This window comes from Neospora caninum, chromosome X (assembly GCF_000208865.1).
Source record: "Neospora caninum Liverpool complete genome, chromosome X".
NCBI classification, from domain to species: Eukaryota; Apicomplexa; class Conoidasida; order Eucoccidiorida; family Sarcocystidae; genus Neospora; species Neospora caninum.
The window spans coordinates 2203997-2224954 of record NC_018396.1 but is presented as its reverse complement, the minus strand read 5'-3'; the positions used below and the strand labels follow the sequence as shown (position 1 = coordinate 2224954).

General features: G+C 55.5%; 2 protein-coding genes across 2 annotated transcripts in view; one reads left to right on the top strand and one right to left on the bottom strand.

Annotated features, from left to right (window-relative positions):
- NCLIV_047500 (putative Trichohyalin) overlaps positions 1 to 9281 on the bottom strand; it is a gene marked incomplete at both ends in the record, with an annotated part of 21950 nt that extends 12669 nt beyond the window's left edge. Inside the window, 13 exons of the mRNA XM_003884301.1 lie at positions 1021 to 1068; positions 1246 to 1285; positions 1684 to 1745; positions 2078 to 2264; positions 2987 to 3034; positions 3619 to 3663; positions 4444 to 4473; positions 5084 to 5376; positions 5824 to 5941; positions 6425 to 6717; positions 7661 to 7823; positions 8318 to 8464; positions 9087 to 9281. Of these exons, the coding sequence (XP_003884350.1) occupies positions 1021 to 1068; positions 1246 to 1285; positions 1684 to 1745; positions 2078 to 2264; positions 2987 to 3034; positions 3619 to 3663; positions 4444 to 4473; positions 5084 to 5376; positions 5824 to 5941; positions 6425 to 6717; positions 7661 to 7823; positions 8318 to 8464; positions 9087 to 9281 (1669 nt within the window). The remainder of the gene's footprint in view (positions 1 to 1020; positions 1069 to 1245; positions 1286 to 1683; positions 1746 to 2077; positions 2265 to 2986; positions 3035 to 3618; positions 3664 to 4443; positions 4474 to 5083; positions 5377 to 5823; positions 5942 to 6424; positions 6718 to 7660; positions 7824 to 8317; positions 8465 to 9086) is intronic.
- Positions 9282 to 11110: 1829 nt separating this feature from the next.
- On the top strand, positions 11111 to 20543 carry NCLIV_047490 (conserved hypothetical protein; the record flags this gene model as incomplete). Its single annotated transcript, XM_003884300.1, has 12 exons — positions 11111 to 11200; positions 12081 to 12264; positions 12811 to 13047; positions 13804 to 13923; positions 15891 to 16001; positions 16374 to 16574; positions 16842 to 17093; positions 17735 to 17884; positions 18483 to 18593; positions 19269 to 19472; positions 19961 to 19984; positions 20284 to 20543. 12 exons carry the CDS (start codon positions 11111 to 11113, stop codon positions 20541 to 20543), a joined length of 1944 nt encoding a protein of 647 aa, XP_003884349.1.
- Positions 20544 to 20958: the final 415 nt, after the last annotated feature.

Here is a 20958-nt window from a genome sequence, read left to right as displayed (position 1 = left end):
GTGCTCAGAGATCATGCGGGATTCCAGGTAAGCTGCAAAGGAGCACGGCGGCTTGGAACGTGACTCGGTTCACGCAGGCAGCGGCGATCCGAAAAAAGCCGTGAACAGGCACGGGACAGATCGGGTCGGGCAAAGCGATCGAGAGACAAGACCGGAGTTGAACCGTCTCAGAACGTCCAGGGTCCTTCCGCCTTGTGTTTGCTCCTTAGAGTTCCACGGAGGCCCGCAGGACAGAGGCCTCGCGCTTTTTCACCTCTAAACTTCAGCAACGCATTTCGCGTGTTTGAGTCGAGGCAGTCTCACGAGCTATCACTCGAGGCCCTACGGCCAGCTGTAGCTGTTCCTAGCGAGGACACAACACTGTCGGTTTAGTGTAAGCGTAGAGCTCATCGGGTAGCAAGATATAAAAGACAGTAGCCAACCTACCGTGGAAGATGGAGTTTCGTTGGGGGGGGGGGGCTGTTGTATGGTCCACTGCCTATCCGAATGCGCCGCCTCCTCCTCACTTTGCAGCCCGTGCTGGTGTCCTAAGAGGAGTATGAGACCAATTTGGGACACGACAGCATTCGGATGCCTCTCCGTCTCGAGATAGCCCCACCGGCGTCAACCAGCGCAAATACAGAGAGAAACCGGCGTAGCTACACACGCATGCATGCCTTAGAGATGTGCCTGTGGCGTTCTATAGGTAGAACAGGCTGACCGTTGACTGGTTCAAGAAATATACGTCTACACGGTAACCCCAGAGAGACTGTAGACGACAGAAGTCAGCACATGCAAATGGATAGACGCGAGAGTTCTGCTTCCCTCCGTCGCCCTCTCTCCCCACGTATATGTACATATACTTGTGTACGTGTAAACGCGTATCCCAGTGCCAGTATGTGAGCATCCGTATGTTTTGTGTTTCCAGTGTCTCGATAAATCAACGGAGAGCCGAGCGTTTCCTTTCAGGAAGCGCTAGTGCCTCGGCCCTGACTGCTCGGAGGGGGACGCGCACGTGTCGACGTTAGCTGATTGTCTCACCTATATCTTCGATTTTCTGTGCCTCCGCCTTGAGTTCCGAGGAGAGCGCTGAAGCAACAAAAAGGGGAAAAGCAGTCGCTTGAGAAGGCGCTCGCCCCGTTCGTCCAGATGCGACAGAGTGGACTGAAGAACAGCTTCCATCCCAGAGGAGTCAAAGCCGGTAAACGCTGAGATTTGTTCGGCAGAATTCTCGTCGCATATGCGCGCAGTTTTGAGGAAACTTACACCGAGCGAGAGCTTCTGCGCCACCCTGTGTGGTGGATCCCTGACAAAAAATCCAGAAAACGACACGGTTTATATGGAAAAAACTGTAATGTGTGCATGCGTTCAGCACAACAGCCTTTTGTCTGAAAAGGAACCTACTTGTGGGGGCGTCAACATTTAAGTTTAAATCGGGTAGTTACATAGACAGAAATACAAACACCCTTACGCAGATACCTATCTTAAACAATATATATATATATATATACGCATATATATATATATATGCCTGAGTCTGTCTGTCTGTGATAACGTTTACGCGTTTATGTACTGCGCGGGATATGTCTCTGCGATTTAGTTCCAGACTGTGGTGTGAATATAAACCCGTCGATCCTTGGCAGACTGCCGTTTCACAGCACCTCGCCTGAAGCGGAGGCGCCGCAAGTGTCTCCGTTTTCGTACCAGGATCGATTGGAGGAGGCGAATCATCTCGAACGTCTCCATCGCTGCCGTGAGTTTTGGCGCTGAATTGAAGATCCACAGAAAAACGAACGAAACGCAGGCACTTTTCGCTTCCGGGTCCCCACCTTCTTCTCGGCCCTTTTGTCGCAGTCAATTCCCAGACTTACATCCCGTTCTCCAGATCACACAGAAGCGGTCAGCAGCCCTATGAATGGTAGTTTACGTGTGCCTTCAAACCCAAAAAGCCGATATCGCGAGAGTCCCTTTCTGCGTGTTTCGGCATTCGTATCCACGACGCTACTCGCTTCCTGATTGGAGCATCTCAGCACAGTTTGGCCCTTCTTTCCCCCTTTGGCTGCCCGCCGTTCTGCGCTCGCCGGGTCGGGCGACTCACGCCTCTCTTGGAGACAGTCCAGCAGCTCCTGACAGAAAGACTGTCCCTTTTTGCAGAACTTGGAGAGCTCCGAGTACATGTAAATGAGCTGGGAAATCCACGGATGTTCCTTCGTGTCAGCATTTTGCAACAACTCGCAGAGACCCCGGGCGTCGTTCTTCTCGTAGAACTCGCCTATCGCTTTTTGCTGCACAAACGCCAGCGATACGGATGAAACACAAGCAAACGGCTAGGCGAGGAACGGCCTCTCGTTCCGTCTCGCAAGGGACAGGCGAGGCGACGTGGGCGAGGCATGCCCGGGTTCGAACCAAAATGGGCTGAGAACGCGTGGGAACAGATTGGTACCTGTCACGCATGAAGAGGCGAGTGGAAATGCACGCAGAACGGCAACGTTCGCGCCTCCCACAAGGCCCACGAAATCTGTGACGATGTGCATTCTGCCTTCGCCTCCGAGGGAAATCCCCACAGATGTACGACAGAGCAAAGGCAGGTGAAAAAGTCGATACACCTGCGATAGTGCCCGGACGTGAGATACACCCGGACACCTGCCTGTGCGATCTCACTTAGCATCCTCTAGTTGTACAGCTTTTTATTCGCGACAACAGCGCTTTAGTCTTTTTCCTTCCGAGACAGCCCCACAAAAACACCTCACGGGCGCGTCTTTATGGCTATGGGAAAAAGTGTGTCGGAGAGTCACACGACCGTTAGGTCCTCTCGATTACACTGGTTTTTAGTTGTCAGACGAGCGCATAAAAGGCCTTGGTTGCGTCTTTTTTCGCGCAACATACGCAAAGGAGACTGGAGCTCCGAAAAGAAACGAAAGATGTATGGACTCCGAATGCATGGCTACAGCGTTGTGATTGTGCGTTCACTGTGGACTCAGGCACACACATGCGCCGAGGAACTTACCGCTCGTGTGATCCCTCCCGTGAATTCGGTGCTCAGCTTTTTGACGGCCTGCGAAGGGAACGAGGCAAGTCGATCACACACCGACAGCGGTGAAAAGGCCGGCGGCGGCGGCGAGGCAAGAAACGAGCAGCGGAACAAAACGCGATAGAGGAGTCAACTGGAGCGAATTCAAAAGGAAAAAAAGGCCGCAGCACTTCAACTCCCCCGCTGGTCGGGCTGTAGAAGCCACACCGGGAAACGCTGGCGGCCCCAAATCACGGAAGGCCTTCGCTTCTCTCGGCGTCAACCGCAGGAGACAAGCAACTGGAGATCGCGCCAAAAAGAGGGGAGGCGGGAGGGAAGAGGCTCTCGAGGCAAAACGGCGAGAACCTGTGAGAAGGTCGAGGCGAAAAAAAGCGATAGAGGCCCTCCGGAGACAGTGGGAGGACAGAAGACAGCAAAAAGGGGGCGAGTCAAAGCTCAAGACGCCACACGTGGCTGGTCGCGAGAGGCAATGGCCACTGGCAAGAGGAGACACAGCAGGAAAGGGGGGACTGCGCTTAAGAGATGAAACACGAGGCGTTGCTGAACAGATCTAACACGTGGCAGACAACGACGTGGAGGGAGAGACGGGAGAAGGAAACGTGTCGCACCTCTTCAGACGTCATATATTCGGATGTCAGTTGATGCACCAGCTCCTGAAAAGGCAAAGCAAACGGCGACAAAAAAAGCTACGACAATGTTGACTGCCATTCCTACAGCTGACCCCTGCCTTGCTCATCCCAGGTTCACCGCGATGGCGGAAGAGCAGGAACACACATCAAAATGTAAAAACCAAGCAAGCACAGCCTGCGTGCATCTTGCGCTGGGTCGAGCAGCCAAGCGGACGCGAGGCCACAGAGTTGAAAGAGACGCTTGGGAAGGAAAACTCTCGGTTTCGCCGAGCGTTGGCGACAGAGGAAGAGACCCATCCAACCTGGGCACCGTCCAGGGACCTATCCCGTCTTTTATACGTGTTTCTCTCTGCAGTCGACCGCCAAGACACAGAGAGAGGAGACAGTCACGCGGGAAAACCTGCAAGCGAATCCGCGCACTACATGCGGAACCCAGAAACGAAGACGCCAGTTCGTATACAGGCACGATGCATTTCCACAGCGCTGTGTAGCTCTCGCACGTGCAGTCAAAAGAGACTAAGGCGCAACGCACGCAGTCGGGCCAAAGACAAACGGACAATTTCTTCCTAGAGCGAGAAAACAGATAACAAAGCCCACAGCCATCTGAGATTCTTTCACAACCCCACAACAATATGAAACGTGCTTCTCTGGAGTGGTCCTCGCTCCTGCACGCATCTGTTTATACATATACATATATATATATATATATATACTTATATATATATATATATATATGTGTGGCTATTTTTATAGTTAGTTACACTGAAGTGTGTATGAAAGTTGTCGGGAAGTCTTTCAACCTACCTGCGAGGAGGCATGACCTTCCAGGCGTTCCTGAGCGCAAACGAAACGAGAAACGAGCAGGCGTCGCAAAAAGAGTCTCAGATGGCGTGCCTCAAGAAACACGGCACACGGGCTCCGTCGGCATGTTCCCAGGGGAACGGAGAGTCGCCGGGCCAGCCGCCAAGCCACTGGGCAATTTGGCAAACCTAAATGAGGACTTGGAATGCGACGTCGAGACACACGCGATGCGGCACACGCGTCCTTGGCCACGTTCGGTGAGGTAGGACAGAACTTCCTCGTGAAAGCAAGCATAGACGTGTGGGTGCACGCGCACAAAGATGCTGCTGAGAATGCAAGTGCGTGATATCCACGTATACGCATCTGATTCTCGACGCTGGGGACGGACAGCTGCCGGCAGAATCTGCCAGAAACGTAGTTTTCTGTCTGTGTGCAGATTCGAAGATTCGAGTGCTTCTACAGCTCGCGAGACGGACGGCTAGTCCTCGCGCACGACCCTGGATGGCCGTTTTTTTTCGACAGATGCTGCGCGGAAACGTCCGCGACACTCGCGGGCAGTCTTCAGCCGGCAGAACCGATCCCACGCCTTGGAAGCTTCACCAGAGAATGCACGAGTCCGAAGCCGTCTTCCGCGAAGACTGACCTGCACGCTGAGGAAGGCTTCCTGGACTGCCTTGTTTGTCATTTCTAGGACTTGGTCGAGGGTGACAGCCGCTTCGTCTTCGTTTTCCCAGAACTCGGGCTTCATGAACTCGCTGACGCTCAGCGACCTTTGGTGGGTGTCCAAATAGTGGGTCACCGCACTCTGGACCAGATGGCCGACAATGTCTTCGGCCTCGGAGCCTCCCTTGTGGAGACTTTGGAAAAACGAGGATCGGTTCTGGAGTGCCCGCTTCAAAAACAGACTCGACGTGCCGTAGCGAACGAGGGGAATGTCTAGACAAAAAAACGCACAGATCCACGAGCAGGTGAGAGAGACTCCCCGCGAGACGGGCGGGGTGCTGCAACACAGTCGAGCGAAAAAGGCGGGGAAAAACCAGGCCGCGGGATAGGGAAGGTCGAACCCTCTCTGGGTATCCGACAAATTTATGCAAACGCAAAACATCGTCCACGCGCGTGCTCTCTCTCTCTCAGTCCCAATCCTGCTTAAGCTGTCTCTGGGCATGCATGTGACCCACAGAAGCACTTACCCATACATGTATATACGTATAAATGTTTAAGAAGGCGTGCATTGCCAGGACTGAATATATGTTCAGGAATCACCACAATTGATAGGCATACTCGCTAGGATGCCGTGTGCACCGCTCCGAGATCGTTCCGGTACATTTTTCTGCAAACGCATCTCCCTCCTGAATGCAACGAGTGAAATGAATTATGCCTTACCGTTCTTGACGCACGCTTTGACGATCGCCTTCTCAGTGGAGTCCGAGGTGTCCAGCTGAATGGTGAAGTCCTTCGGCGCCACGTCCGGAGGTGCGAGTTCCCGCACACTGTGGGAAATCTGAACAGGCACGGCAAATGCACGGGGGGGGGGGGGGAAACGGCCTTCCTTGGTCTCTGCTCTCTCCGCTTTCGTCCTTTTCCTCCAAACCTACACGTGGCCATGTGAGAGGACTCTTCAGCTCTCCGCGCCTTCTCTGCGGCCTCGGCTGAAACTCCACGCGGCGTCCCACGCGCATCGATCTTTTTCCCTCACTTCCACGTTTCGTCCCTCGCATCGAAACTCGCGTCCCGTCGTACCCGGCGGACCTCTTCCGCGTGTTCGTTGTCTCTCTGAGCACTTCTCTGGCGTTTTCTTTCCCTTTCTCCCCTCCCTTCCTTCCCTTCCCTCGGCGGCGCTTGGTTCACGCTCGTCAGTGTTTTGCCTTTTCGCGAGCGCGGGTCGCCAGCCCCCAAACAAGTTACCGATTCACGCGCGAGACACCCTCTCTTGTGTCCCCTGCTGTCGCCGCGTGTCTTTTGAGGTTCGCGTCGCTCCACGAACCTTGCGCAGTTCCGTGAGCTTGGCCTCGGCTTCTCCCTTGGCGTCGCCGTGGAGGGACGGGAGGACTTCTTCCTCCAGCATGCGCAACGCCACATCCAACGGCACCGCGATGAAGGTGTAGTAGAGCATCTGCAGTTGCGCAACCATTCGCCAGGTGCTCAGAAGGGGCAGGAACGCGAGCAAATCTTTCGTCGCGGTCAAGGACGACGTTTGGTGCATCGTCGCCATCACCATGAACAGCATCTGGACGAACTCGAGACCGTTGACGAAAATGATTGGCGCTGGTTTCTCCGCTGCACCACAAAAAAGAGTCGCGCGGACGCCACGGCGTGTGCGCGTGTGTGCAAAGCGGGAACCCCTCCTGACGAGAGGCATCTCTCCGGCAATCGTAGAGGCCTCTGTCGGGCGAGCCAGCGGGTCGGCAGATGGACGGGAGAGTAGAGAAACAGCCAGACTCTGTCGCGGGAGATGACACATGAACGCGGGGCGCAACGGCGAGGCACGAAACCCGCAGAGAGAGAGAGGTAAGAGAGAGGCAAGACGGCGTCGCTCTTGGGCAGGACAGGACGCGTCTCCACACAGGTCCGTGGGAAGAGCGGACAGCAGCTGTTTCGCGCGACGTTTCGAGATGAAAAAGAGCGCAGGGCCTCTCTCTCTCTCGAATATACGGACTGCGGCAGTCGCCTCGAGAAGTCAGAAGAAACGAGACAGGATGGCGGTCGACGAGAGAGAAGGTCACAGCGTTGCCTTTCACACCGCGTTCCATCGTGCGGCAATCGAAGACGCGCACCTTCGGGCTCGCCTCGAGAACGGGGAATCTGCGTCTCACGCAGTTCGCTAAACAGTTTTTGATCCTACCTCTGTAGCTGCGCGACTTGCGGCACACACAGTTCTCGATCGGGATCCGTTGCCCGGACCCGTTCCCCGAGGCAAGTGTTTCCAATTTCAAATGGACTCAGGGGCTTCCCTCTGTGGCAATCCTGTGTCAAACACCCTAACTTCCCTGACCACCTTTGTGCACGCAATATATCCGGCGCTCAACTGGTCCTATTCCCACAATCGTCATCAGCTGGTATCTGCGCTTCGAACACAACAGAACTTGGACCGGTGAACAAGGGCTTTCGTGGAACACCTGTGACCCCGTCACGCCTGTATCTGTACCTTTTCACCGAGTTTTGGCGAGACAGCTGCGGCGTCTCGAGACCGTGTGGACAGTTTTCGAGCCGCAAAACTTACAGGCGTCAAATCCAGTGACTGAGACACACGCGGAGGAGCGTCCCTGGCGTTCGTCGCCCAGAGGAGGCGTCCTTGTGATGAGAACTCGATCCAAGTCTGGGAGTTCTTGCAACTTCCAGCTCCCGGTCAGCGCCATCAGCCGCCTCATGAGAGACGCACCAAACTGCATAGAGCACCCACGCAGCCCACGGCGGAACACGAGCTCGGCAAACAAGCGCCAGTGGCTCGGCTGATGAGGCCCAGCAGGAAGGACACAACCACGGCCGCGTCAAACGCGCCAAAAACACGGATGCGAAGAGCGAGCAGCAGTGCCGGAGCAAGAGGAAGAAGAAAGGAACGAAGGAGAGAGCCACACAGGTGGGGGAGCTGACGCAGAGAAGACCGGCGGAAAGGCGCAGACAGGGTACTGGAGAGAAGACTCTTCACGCTAGTGGGGGCGCGAGCGCTTGGGTAACCGACATCTCAATCTGGACGTGAATTCGCGCGACGGATGATTTCGAGTGGCGAGACACGGCCAGCCGGGAGTGAAAACTGGGCAACCGCCGCGGCCGGGAAACGCGTCAAGGGGGGGAAAAAGAGGTGTGCACTAAGCGCTCGATGGCGTTTGAAAAGGAATCGAGGGGGGACGAAGCGCAGTCAGCGACCGGAAAGACTAACCACACGGACGACGTCGCTTGGACCCTGAGTAACGTGGATTCCCTCGGCCACAGCCAAGCCGGTGACGAGCGCTTTTTCTCCTCCAGGCGGGAGAATCTCGCTCGCGGGCTTCCCCGATTCCTCAACGACTGCGTCGACCAATTCTTTCTGGACAGAGACAACAACACCGGCGGAAAGACACATAGGGCGCCAAAGCAAGAGACGGACGCTGGGACTGCGGCACTTCTCCGGCAGGTTCTGCATCCTTTGCTAACCCCGAAGACAAGCAAACCGAACGTCGAAGCGCAAATCCCTCTCTCTGCCTGTTTCTGCGGGGCAATGAGACGAGAAAAAACGGCAAGTGAGTGCAACGCGAAAGCCGTCGGGGAGGGTTGCGTCCGGAGGGTGGGAAAGGAATGCTGTGAGCATTTTGGAGAGACAGTCTCCGTTACAAGGAGACCGGACGTGCACGTCTCTCCGCTGGGCGAATCTCTCGGAGAGTCAGCGAACGCTTTGCACATTGCTGCCCAGAGCGGCACCACCGGAAGGTCGTCTATCGCGCGGCGACATGTGGCAAGAGCAAAAACGAAGCGAGAGGCGCTGCGACACTTTGGTTCACAGTGGGACGGCCCAGAGACAGGGGAAGGCGCTGTCCAAGCACGTGTGTCCCGACTCCATGCAGTCCCTGAACCCCTGAACGTGGACTGGCCGCAGCGCGGACCCTGTGGGGCGGGTTTATGCGCGAGCAAGAAACGACGCTCTGTGGGTGGTCTGTGTGAATCAGCCTTACGCCGAGCTCTGACGCTTTGACTGCCTCCGCGCTCTGTTTGAGTTTGCGTTGCGCTCGACGCGCTCGAACGCCCGCTCCACCTGAGGATTGCGGAGTCGCGGCTGCGAATATCGGCCGACCCCGGTCCGCCACCCAGAGGACGGCGAGAAGAAGCAAGAGGAGAAATCCCCTCAAAGGCAACGTAAATCCCCCCATCTTGCGCGATCCAACTTCATTCTACTCGCGGGACGGCCCTCTCGTGGGGCACCGCGTCTACCGCAAGATTAGCATGAAGCAGCAGCAACACTCCCTGTGCGGCGTGCCGCGTGCGAGGTTTCCCTTAAAACATTCGTGAAATCCGGAGGCAAGTAGCAGTGGCCCAAAGTTGTGTCGCAAAAGAAAGAAAAAAAGGGCGGGCCGGAGAAAACGTTAAGAAAGAAACGGACAGAGTGCGCTCGGACGACACGGAGGAGCACGGCAGGTTTGAGTCAACATTGTCGGTGCTTGTGTCTTGTCGCTCGAGCAGAAAGACTGTGAAGCAGCAAAAGCCCTTTCGTAGTCGAAAAGCGAGCGACTAAAAAACTGGCGCGTGTCTCACACAGCCTTGGAAGAAAAAAACGGAATTTCTGAGACTTTGACGGCAGCCGAACCTTCTCACTAGCCGGTCGCGCGCGGCAGCCAACGTAAAGACACGCGTTTAGCTGTCCGAAAGGGACTCTGTGTGGGTTCGCCGCGAAGCCTTGATTTCGATCTTCCCTCTGAATGGCGAAGGTCCGAGACGGAACAGCTTTTTCGCTCTTTTCTTTCGGGAAAAGCGAAGCGGCGCGCGCGTCGCTCCAAAGTCGAGGATCCGAAAATTCTCGTGTCTTTTCCGCTCCAGGCTGGCCTTCAACTGCTCACCTCCGCGACCGATCTGCAGGCGTGGCCAAGCGCGTGCGCGCTGGCGAGTCGCGCCCCGCTCGCGCTCGCGGACGAGGGCCGGCTTCGCATGGAGAGGATACTACCCTTCAGCGTCCCGCCAGGTTCTCCCTGGAAAGCCGCTTTTCTCCTCTTTTACCCGCAGGCAAGCGGCGAGAACCGCCTTCAGACGACCGGCGCTTTCCTGTACCGTCACACGGGAGCCCGCGGGGGTTGTCGAAAAACCCCCCCGGCCTTGAACATCGCGGCCGACAGCCCCGCTTAACGCCCCTCTGGCTAGAGTTTACCAGCGTGAGCGCCGATACCACGCAACAGAGAGGGAAAGAATCGAGGAGGGCGCGCCTCTGCTGACCGCAGCCGCGTTTTTTGGGCCATCTGCTCGGTTCTTCCCAGGATCTCAGTCCTCGTAGCTGCTTCCAGTGTGCCGCCCTCGATTTACGCCCAGTGTGTCGGCCCCCTGGGTTCACGGAGAGAGCCTCTCGCGCGGTTTCCCTTACCTCTCGACTAGCCTTTTTGGCGAATCGTACATCCGCGGGGTCGTGCATGCTCGTATGCGGCTCTGGCCCAAGGCTCGCCGAGAGAGTCCGTGCCTCTCTTTGTCACTGAAAAACGTTCTCACGTTTCGAGCACGGACCACGCGTGTGTCACGTCCGGGACGATCCTTGCAGTGTCCCCTCTCTTTGCCGTTTGCCTTCTCCCGCTCTCCTTCCGGCTCTTGCCGAGGCGTCGTTGCATGCAGTCTGGGCCAGCAGCGTGGCCTAGAAGCAGAGAGTCTCCTTTCGGGTCCTCTCGACTCCTAGGCGGTTTTCCCGTCATTTCCGATCCTCTCGATCTTTCCGCAACCTTGCGCGCCACAGCGGGCGGCCTCTCAGGGACAGTCGCGTCGAGATCGCTCGCCGGCTCGATTTTCCTTTGCACCGCAGTGCTTTTTCAGCTCCATTCCGAGCCCGAGTCCGCTCCAGGGCGGTCCACGTGAACTCCGGTCATTTCCCCAGTCCCGTTCATCCCCGGTTCCCAGGCGCCACCCCCCCCCCCGTACCCCTCTTCTCTCAAAACGCCTCTTTTCAACCCCGTCCACGAGAGCCCCTCCTGTAACTCCACGGAAGCGACAGAGTCGCCTACACGCCATGGCGTGCTGGACGCGTCACGCCCTCTGCTCCTTCGTTTTCCTGACTTTTCTTTGCACTCCGACCGGCTCGTCCGAATCGCCTGCGCGGGTGAGGTCGCGTATAGCAGCCCGGCAAATGCGGCAAACCTCGATTCCCGCCGCCAGCGCGCGCGCCAACCCGTGAACACCGACCCAGAAACCTCCGCCGTTCCTGGCGCGACGTCCGTAGAACGCCTCTCTTCGCTTCCGGCTACATCTCGTTACTTTTCGGCACATGCATACACAGCTGTCAGCATTGGTCCGTGACCGCCGAGGAAGGAGGATACCGCTCCGTTCTCGCCGATCCAGGACTTGAATTCGGCGCGGCGGCGGGAGTTTCCCTCCGCTGAACGTGTCCGCCCCTTCCTTTGGCAGGGCTGTGTTTTGCTGCCGCCTTTGCGGTTCACAGTGTTACCTTGAGAATACCGAAAACGACGCACCGCTATGTCGAAGCCACAAGTCTCCACGCGCGTTGCACGTGCCTGCGTTCCATCCACCGCTCTGTGGCCGTTTCACGACTTTGTTTCCGTTGTCGGCTGTGTTGTACGAGTCCGTTGCGCTGTATAGACACCGCGCGATGCCCTCAAGTCTCTTCCTGCCAAAAACACGGCTTGGGAACGTGACATGGAGAGGCGCCTAACGGGACACATCTCTCGCGCCGGGCGTTTCGCTCTCCCGGAGATTCTTCTTCCCGTCTCGTGTCCAAAAGCTCTTTGAATTCTCTCCTGTCCCTCACTTCCCTGATGCACTGCACATGCGTGCTTCGGTTCAAGGAGGCGCCGTTTGCTCCTCCGCCAGCACGACTGAAAACGCCCCTCGTTTTGAGTTGCGCGCGCCGTCGCGCCTGCATTCTGCATTTCTCGCCAAGAACGCGTTAACAAAAAGGATCAACTGTGTTTCGCTCCCCCTCTTTTGTGCTTGCTTGTCTTGCGCCGCCTCCGCCTGACCAGGACCACGTCACGCCTCCTTTTCCTACAGCGCAGGCTCCCGCCTCGTCGCCCTCGGAGCCGCAAACCTCCACGCAGCCAGTCCCGGGCGAGACCGACACTGCAGGCGACGCGTCTGCCGTAGACACCTCCTCTCCGGCACGGCCGGTTTCTTCGTCGACGACGCTCCTTTCGGAAGACGAAAAAGGTGAGGAGAGAAATGCTGCGAGGCGGATGTTGCATGATGCACCGTCTACCACAAACGGCCTTTCGTCTGCGACCTCCGGGTCTCAAAAAAGACGGGACGGCTTCACCCTGTCTCTCTGCGTCCGTGCCAGGGAAAGGACCACATCTTTTTCGGGGCAGTTCCTTTTCTCTGACGCAGGGAGCGGCGCCACGCTGCAAATGGGAAACGGGGAAGGGGGGGGTGGGGGTGGGGCGGTGGGGTAATCTCCTTTCTTCTCTTTCACGTCTTCACGGTAACGATCAGTGGCGAGAGTTGGTTGTTTTTCCGCGTGGGGACTGTGCGGCCAGCACCGCTGCCTCCCTTCCCTCGGCATGATTCTCGATCTCCCTTCCCTCCCTGCTCTCTCGCTCGCTGTGACGCCTCTCTGCGTCGCCCTCCACTTTTTCTGTTCCTGTGTCGCCGTCCCACTCCAACGCACTCGTCGTCTCTCCTCCTCGCCTTCTCTTCGTTTCTGCACGCCTCGCGTTGCACCCTCCGTCTGGCTCTCTGCTTGACTCTCTGATCCAGGCGCTGTGTCGGCGGTGCCGGTCCTGTTCGCCGCCTCTCCGGGCCATCCGCTGGGTGCGTCCGCTGTGCTGCATGCGCCCAACGGAGCCGTTACACAGAAACGTGCGAATCTCCAGTTTTCCTGGCGGTCCGCTCAGTCCACTCCGCCTTTCTCCGCGTTCTTCGCGGCTCGCCGCCCCTCGGCATCTCCGTTGCGCGGCGGCTCCTCTGCCTCCTCTTCCAGCGCGTCGGTGTCGGGTAAGAGGAATCGCTGCGTCTTTGTCGGCACCCACTCGCTGTCTCCCTTCGCAAAAGGTCTATCGCTGAAAGTCGTCGGACCCACGCGCCTGTGCACATCTACAGGCCTGCCGAGCTCTCCCCCTCCCGTCTCTCGCGCGGTTGCCCTCCCACGCGTTTAACAGCGCTGGCGCGTTGCCTCGCGAACCTCTTTCACGTCTTCTGACGCGTCGTAGTGCGGGACGCGCGTGAGTAGCCGACCACTCAGAAAGGGGCCGAAAGAGCCTCTGATACGAGTTGCGTCTGTGTGCAGACACGCTTCCTTTTCGTGCCGCCACGGGGAAAATGCGCATATCGCTTCCTGGCTGTCTTCACCCGTTTTTGCCCCTGGGGACTGGGAGTCTTGAGCGCCGCCTCACCGCCGTGTCTCGTCACAACATCCTCGCTTGAGAACGGGAACCAGCGCACCCCTGGTATCCTCCATTGAGGCATGTATCTCTCTGAGACGTAGTATATTGGATACACATGTAGAGTCTGGCCTTTCGGACCTCCAGGAGTGCTTCCGTTCTACTCTTGCCGCGTCTCGGCGGAGTCTGCCATTTTGTGTGATGATGTCTGCCTGCCGCGCGGTCTTTGGGGGCTTTCTAGGTTTCTAGAGACGGTTTTTTTTATGGAAGCGGCTGCAGCCGTGCGGTGTGGATTCCGCGATGACGTCGCCTGCCGGTTGCCGTGAAACAGTTTGTTCCCTCTCTGGATTTCCCTCTTCTCTTATCTCAGGGGATGCCGAAGCCTTGGCAGAGAATCTGGAGCGAGTCGTGGAGCAGCAGGCGCGGGAAAATGCGGAGTTTGCGGGGGTGGCTGACTCCATTTCTCTCCTCAGCGGCAATGACGGGACATGTAGGACAGCGAGAAAGGGAACGAAAATCTTGTGCACCCACTGGCACATATGTTAGCTCCGCCCCCCCACAGGAATAGAGAGAAACACAGGTCGGAAGAAGGGTATTGGCAGGGAGAGACACATATCCAGATAGAGAGATACACAGACAGAACCGACTGTATGCGCGCCTGAGGAGAGGCACGAAGAGCAACCACAGGGGGAGAGGGGAAGATAGTGAAAGCGAAAACTTAAGAATTTGATGAGGAGGAACACCTGTCACACGAGAAGGTGATGATTTTTGTGCGTCGTAGTCCTCTTCCACCCTTTGTTTTCTCTGCTGTTCTCTTTGCCCACTCGCTTCCCCGTCTCCCCTCGCTTTCGATCCGTCCGTCCTTTATGCCCGGTTGGCTCGTTTGCCTCTCCATTCTTCTTTCCCTTCATTGTCGTTCGCTTCTCTTCTTCCCCTCTTCTTCTCTCTTCCTTGTTCTCTTCTTTTCTCCTCCTTCTTCTCTTCTTCTCTCTTCCTTCTTTTCTTCTTTTCTCCTTCTTCTCTTCTTCTCTCTTCCTTCTTCGCGTCTTTTCTCCTTCTTCTCTTCTTCTCTCTTCCTTGTTCTCTTCTTTTCTCCTCCTTCTTCTCTTCTTCTCTCTTCCTTCTTTTCTTCTTTTCTCCTTCTTCTCTTCTTCTCTCTTCCTTCTTCGCGTCTTTTCTCCTTCTTCTCTTCTTCTCTCTTCCTTCTTTTCTTCTTTTCTCCTTCTTCTCTTCTTCTCTCTTCCTTCTTCGCGTCTTTTCTCCTTCTTCTCTTCTTCTCTCTTCCTTCTTTTCTTCTTTTCTCCCTCATCTCTTCTTCTCTCTTCCTTCTTTTCTTCTTTTCTCCCTCATCTCTTCTTCTCTCTTCCTTCTTCTCTTCGTCTCCCTTCTTCTATATCTTCCTTTTCTCTCTCTTCTCTTCCCGGCTTTTTTAGACGGGTGCCTGGAGTTTACATCGACTTGGTCTCGCTGCTCAGCGGCGTGCGGTGAGGGGAGCCGCTATCGAATCGTGCAGGAGAGCCGCGCGGGTGGCTGTTCGACGTTATTCTCTGCGCACGGCTGCTTCAGCGTCTCAGGCTGTTCCAGTAAGTCTCCACAGCGAGAAAAGACTCCACAGGCGTAGCTGTCTCCACCAAATGGATGTTGATGGTGTGATCGCCTTTTCTAGGGCCTCGCGTGCTGTGGCGTAGCAACGCCAAACGCAACGGCGAGTCCTTCACGCTCTCACGTAAACACATCTGTGCCGAGCCTCCTCATACCGTTTCCGGCACGACATATTCAAGGCTTCTCTCCACCACATATGAGGGGCACCAGATGCATGGATAGAGGTGCATGCAGAAATATGCATATACCTGTGCATGTACATGTGTATATATTTATATATGTATATTTCTGTATGTAACCAGTGTCTATGCATGTGTGTATTTGTGGACATGGTGAAAGGAGAGGAAGCGACAGAACAGAGACAACGAAAATTCCATTCTCCGTGCGCAGAAATGAAGCGCAACTCATTCCTGAGACCGCGCGCAGGCATGCACGCCCGTCGACACTACGGCTTCTCGGCTCCTTGTCTTGCGTTCGTTTTCGTCCTCTTGCCAACGCTTGATAACGTAGCCCTCGGGCGGCCTCCAGCGCGACAACAAAACAGGATGCCAAAAACACATGCAAACAGACAAAGCTGCGTATTTCTCTCTCGTCTGTGGTCACACACAGACGTTTACACGTACATGCACAAAGCGAGAGGGAGAAAGAAATATATTTCGTTATATATATATATATATATATGTATATATATGTATATATATATGCATATATCCATGTAGAAGTATATGTATATATATATATATGTATATGAGTGTGTTTCTTCCGAGTGCCGGTTGCTTGTTGTGTGTGCCACGTTTTTATGTTTTTCGCGTTTCAAGCTACTGGTGCCGAGGCGTGTGTTCTGTGCGCCTGCAGCCCCGGCAGAGAAGTGGGAGGTCTTCGGCGTGCAGAAACCGCCGGATTTGCCAGAGAGCATTTTCCTCGAACTGGCCAGCAAACTGCCCCACGAAGACGAGTGGAAAGCAGGTGCGTGTGGAGGCTTCAACCTGACGGCGGCGCCCAGACGCCGTCTGAAGGAGGCGGCTGGCTGAGACGCGCGTCGAAAAAAGCGTTGGAAACCGTGACAAGTCACGCCTTTCGAATTCTGAACAGATGCTCTGAATCAGTAGCCCAGACCCTAACCCGTTTCGGGTGACAAGACCGAGCGTGTAGGGAGAGAGGTATGCGGGGAGAGACGAAGAAACTGGACACGCATGCAAAAGCCGGCAGGGAGTCCGAAGAAGGCCCGGGCGACGGCTGCACCAGCGTGTGGAGCTTCTTGCTTCTCGGGAGCTTCGCGTGGAAGCCTTTCGGTCGCGTCACTTTTTTCGTCGCCCCTCGATTGCCTGTTTCCTGCAGACGAGCAGCCCGACGGGTCCACGTATTTCCTCCTCGAAACGGAGCCTTCGCGTCGGCATTTCAAGGGCCGAATTCTCTCCGACACAGAATGTGGGCTGGCACTTCGCACCTACTTCTACAGTGGCCGAAGACGGCACGGGTCGGAGCCCATCTTCGTCAATGAGTTTGTCTCCACCGGCGCGTACATCCCGTGTCCTGGAGGTGAGGGCTGTTTCACAGACGCGTGCTGCCTTTGACCGCCTTTCCTGTCCGTTCATGTCTCTCTGTTGCGTAGAAATCGGGCGTACGCGCGGTGTGCGTGGAGTCGCCGGAAGACGTGCACAAATCGGTTTCTTCTCTTGCAGTGACATCGGGCCGCCGCTCCTCCAGAGAGCGTGGTTTCTACTTGGGGGGGGAGATAAGCGCTCCAACTCTCCACGGCGAAACGCGTGTGCGCTGCTTTTTTTTTTGTTTTCTGCGTCGCGCCAGAGGAGGAACTTGTGCGCCGAAAGTCGGGTCCTTTTTCTCACCTGGCTCCAGGCCGGCCTGTGCCCGTAGCGCCAGCGCCGAGCACCGGAGGCAGGAAAGCAGTTCTCCCGGAGCAACCAAAGATACTCGCCCTTTCTGCTCAAGACGACGAGAGGTTCCGCTCCTTCCGCCAACTCGTTCTGGACTCATTTCCGGAGTTCTGGGCCTTGGCAGAGCAACTGAAACCTACCTCCTTCCGCACGACGCACCTAGGTACCGTGGAGACTCTTCTGTGTCTCTCGACAACCTCTAGGTGCACATATCTCTCACTTCACGTATGCAAATACACCTACATGTATACCGGCGTATGTGCATATGTGTATGCATGTGAATATCTATAGGCTCCGGCCGAGCACACATTAGTAGACAACGATAAGCAGATGTGCATGTGCCTTCTCGCGGAGTCTCCATTCACTGATGTTTGTAGAGACAGAAATCGTCTTCTGGCGGTTTGCGCGTGAGAGCAAGTCCAGTCAGTTGCGCATCTACACCTGCACACATCTAAATACATATGTATATATATGAATATAAACGTATGTATATATATATATATATATGAGTATAGATACATATATATCTATATGGTGTTTGATTCGTAGGCATTTACTGGTGTACCGTCTGGCGTCTTTGGGTTTCGAAGAAGGAAGCGCATGGCCTGCTGTCTGTCTCGCTTCGAAGCGGTTCGAGCCATGTATCTGTGCATGCATGCGTGCAGTTCATAGTTGCATGTACAACGTATATCGGCGCACTTAAGTAGACACAACTGCATGGAGTCGCGAAGCGGTAGAGTGCGCTCGTTTTTTCCCGGCAGCACATCCGTGGATGGTGGATAGATTGGGTCTGCTTCTTTTCAGCGAGGTGCCCAAACCTCGTCTCGACGACAACGGAATGTTCGACAAAGTGTGGGCGTGGCCAGGCGCTGTTCTTCCGCGTGCACCCTGACGGCAGGGAGTGCAGAGTTGTGCCGGTCCTTTCTGTCTGCGACGCGATTTCCGGGTGTCCAGGTGAGAAGAGGCAAACAGACTTCTCGCTTTGTCGTTACGTCTTAACTCGTGTGTCGGCGCCTTTCGATTCCGTGCGAATACCCGGCGTGCGCGCACAGCTAGCTCGTGTAGATCGTGCGCGGAGCCTTACTGCGGTGAAGAAGCGCACCGTGTTGAAAGTGTTCAGGGACGTACCCCTCACAGATGGCCGATTTTTGTCAGGGGACCGTCAGTATGACGTTCTGTCGCCAGAGGAGCGCCCTGGAACCGTAGGCCTATATCGATGGGTTGAGCTCGACATGCGTTCTGGACCCGTGGATACCTCCGTTAGCCGTCCGTGCGTCTCTCTGTCGCTGGGTCCAAGGTCCCGTCTGAGCGCAGAATCTCGTGCAACTCCCCGTTTTCATTTTCGAAGCGTTTTTTCCCTGGCCTCGGCTCTCTTACTCTTTTCGTTCGCGTCCTTCCCACTCTCGTCCTTCGTAACCCTTTTCCCCCTCTGTTCCGTTTTCTTCTGTTTCGTTGCGCCGCTTCTTCTCGACCACGTCTCGTGTTCTTTCCTGCGCAGCCTTCGTTCTTCTAGCTCGCCTATCTCTCTCCCGTCTTTGCCTCTTTTCTTCAGACACTGCCAGCAAGTGGCAAGCGCTCCACGTGTCGCGACCGGACTACATTCCTCCGGCGATCTTCGACGAGCTCGGCGCGCAGCTTCCAGATGAGACGACGTGGCGAGAAGGTTCGAACCTTCTCGCGGTTGTGTCCAGGTTTTTTCTCGGGGCCGGCATTCCGCTGTCTCTGCGGCTTTCTTCTCGTGGAGAAGACGCCTCATCCCTTTGACGTGTATCCTTCCCCTTTCTCGGAACACAGTTCAGATTATTCGGGGAGCTCGAATCCACCGAGTACATGGCGTCTCTGTGCATTCGCTACATTCAATGTGATGCCCATGCAGGGGGTCTAGCTAGGGTCGGTCTTTGTTGCCTCGCTGCCTCGCTTTACATCGAATATCTTCTCCTGTCGGCGCGTAGTGTGCCTCCTTTCTGTGGGCGGCGCGAATAACTAATTTCTAGAACCCGAGTTGTCGAGTCCTCACACCACTGCGACAAAGGCAGCTGTCGCATGCAACGTCGTATGTTCCGATCCTACTCTCTAGATGGTGAACGCTGGCGAATGCACAAGATAAGATTCCCTGAATCGACGTCTTCTCCGATGTTTGCCGCCGGTGTCTCCTCACGACCCCGTCTCGCCTCCTCTCCCGCGCGTGTCTCCTTCGGCCCTTGCCTCTCGCCCCTTCAGCTCGAATCTCTGCTAATAAACCTAGATCAATAAGGGATAACATAAATACTAACAAACCACCGGTTCTGGATGGTTTTTTCCGTGAGAGAAACAACGAGTGGATGCGTTTTCTCTGCAGTTGACACCGAGGCTGGCCACTGCCCGATCTTCGGCACGGGTCACACTCGGCGCTTTCAACGAGAAGGCGGAGAGATCCTCGACGATCAGACTCCCGGGGCGGCACTACGCGCCTACTTTGTTCGCGAAGTTCGCGAGGCCTCGCCTGGAGACTTCCAATGCGTCTCCTTCCTGGGTTTAACCGATGACGACATCCTGGCTCCCAGTACGTCGAAAACATACGAGAGCCTGGGAGACTCTGCATGCACACGCACTCGCCGGCATCCGGAGACGCTGCGCGGTCACCTCCAGAGCTCATGACGCACGTGTCCTGGTCGTGCTCAAGGCGACGCCGTGCCACGAGAGAACAAAGGATTCTCGGTGTCCCTCCTCGGGAACCTCGATGCAACTGCCGCTCTCAGTCGGGGAGACGGATCCTGTTCGTGGAGGGAAAGGGCTCGAAAAAGAAAGGATTGGGCAGTGAGGTCTCCTGGGAACCAGTACCGATACATGTACACGTAGTGAGCATATAGATGCATTACAGAGACTGATAGATGTATTCCAGAGACAGATAGGTAGATATTGATAGATATAGATAGCTATAGATATAGGTAGATAGATATAGTTGGCGTAACATGTAAGGCCTAATGGAAGGGTATTGTAAAAAAGGGGTGCCCTCTGTCTCGTTTTTTTTGTTTCCATTTCCTGTTGCAGTTGATGAGGCGTCGGTTGATTTAGGTAAGGCGACTCTCGAATTTACGCCAGATAGGCACGCCGGTGGATGCAACGAAATATACAGATGTATGAGGATAGATGTTTTGGAGATCTTCTTTCTCTCCCTTGGCTGCGCTCTTCTGGCTCCGAAGGAAAGGCGCATCCTCAGTATCAATGAATATAAGCAAATCGGGTGCACGACGGGGGTTGGGGCCTAAATACGACGATGTTTCTGCGTCTGCATGTGCATCCAGTATCTGTACACGAATTGTTTTGTAGCGTTTTTTGTTGCAGTGAACTTTTTTCTGTTTGTTTCTCTTCAGTCCTTTTAGAGAGTCATAACTCTCTTCGTCGGCAGTACGGTGTCCACCCTCTTACGTTCGATCCGAATCTGAAGAAGTTCGCGGAGTTCTGGGCCTGGAAACTCGAAGAAGAAGGCTGCTGGATTAAACACTCGGATCGCGACACGCGAGTTGCCTACGTGAGACGCGCATGCATGCAGAGTGCATGCACGACCACGCCCTTCGTCGCGAGTGCCTTTGTGCATTTGAATGCACGAAACCGGAAAACTGGTCAACGTTAGTTCTTCAGAAGTAGCTAGGCATGCGTTCGCCACTTTCAAGCGCTTGCCTTACAGATGACGACACTCTTGTTCACAGAACAAAATGCAGGGAAAGTGCAGTTTCGGGGTAAACACACAGGCGCAAGACGTGGAAGCCTTGCAAGTGTTTTGCGAAGGTGTTCGTACGCAGTTGTCGAAGTGTGGGGAGGCAGGAGATGTCGGCGGTCAATCTTGGTTGTCTGCTTCTTTCGCCTGCTCGGCAAACTGTGCTTCGGCGCCCGGCCCTGTATTTTGACTCGGTTCTAACTCGGCTTTACGGAAGGCCCTCCAAATCAAGGCGCGCAAATGCCCCGGGAGGTTTTGGGAACTGCGCAAGAACTCGCGTTCGTTCTCTCAAGCATCGCTTTCCAAAGCCTTTGGTGGCAAACCTGAAATT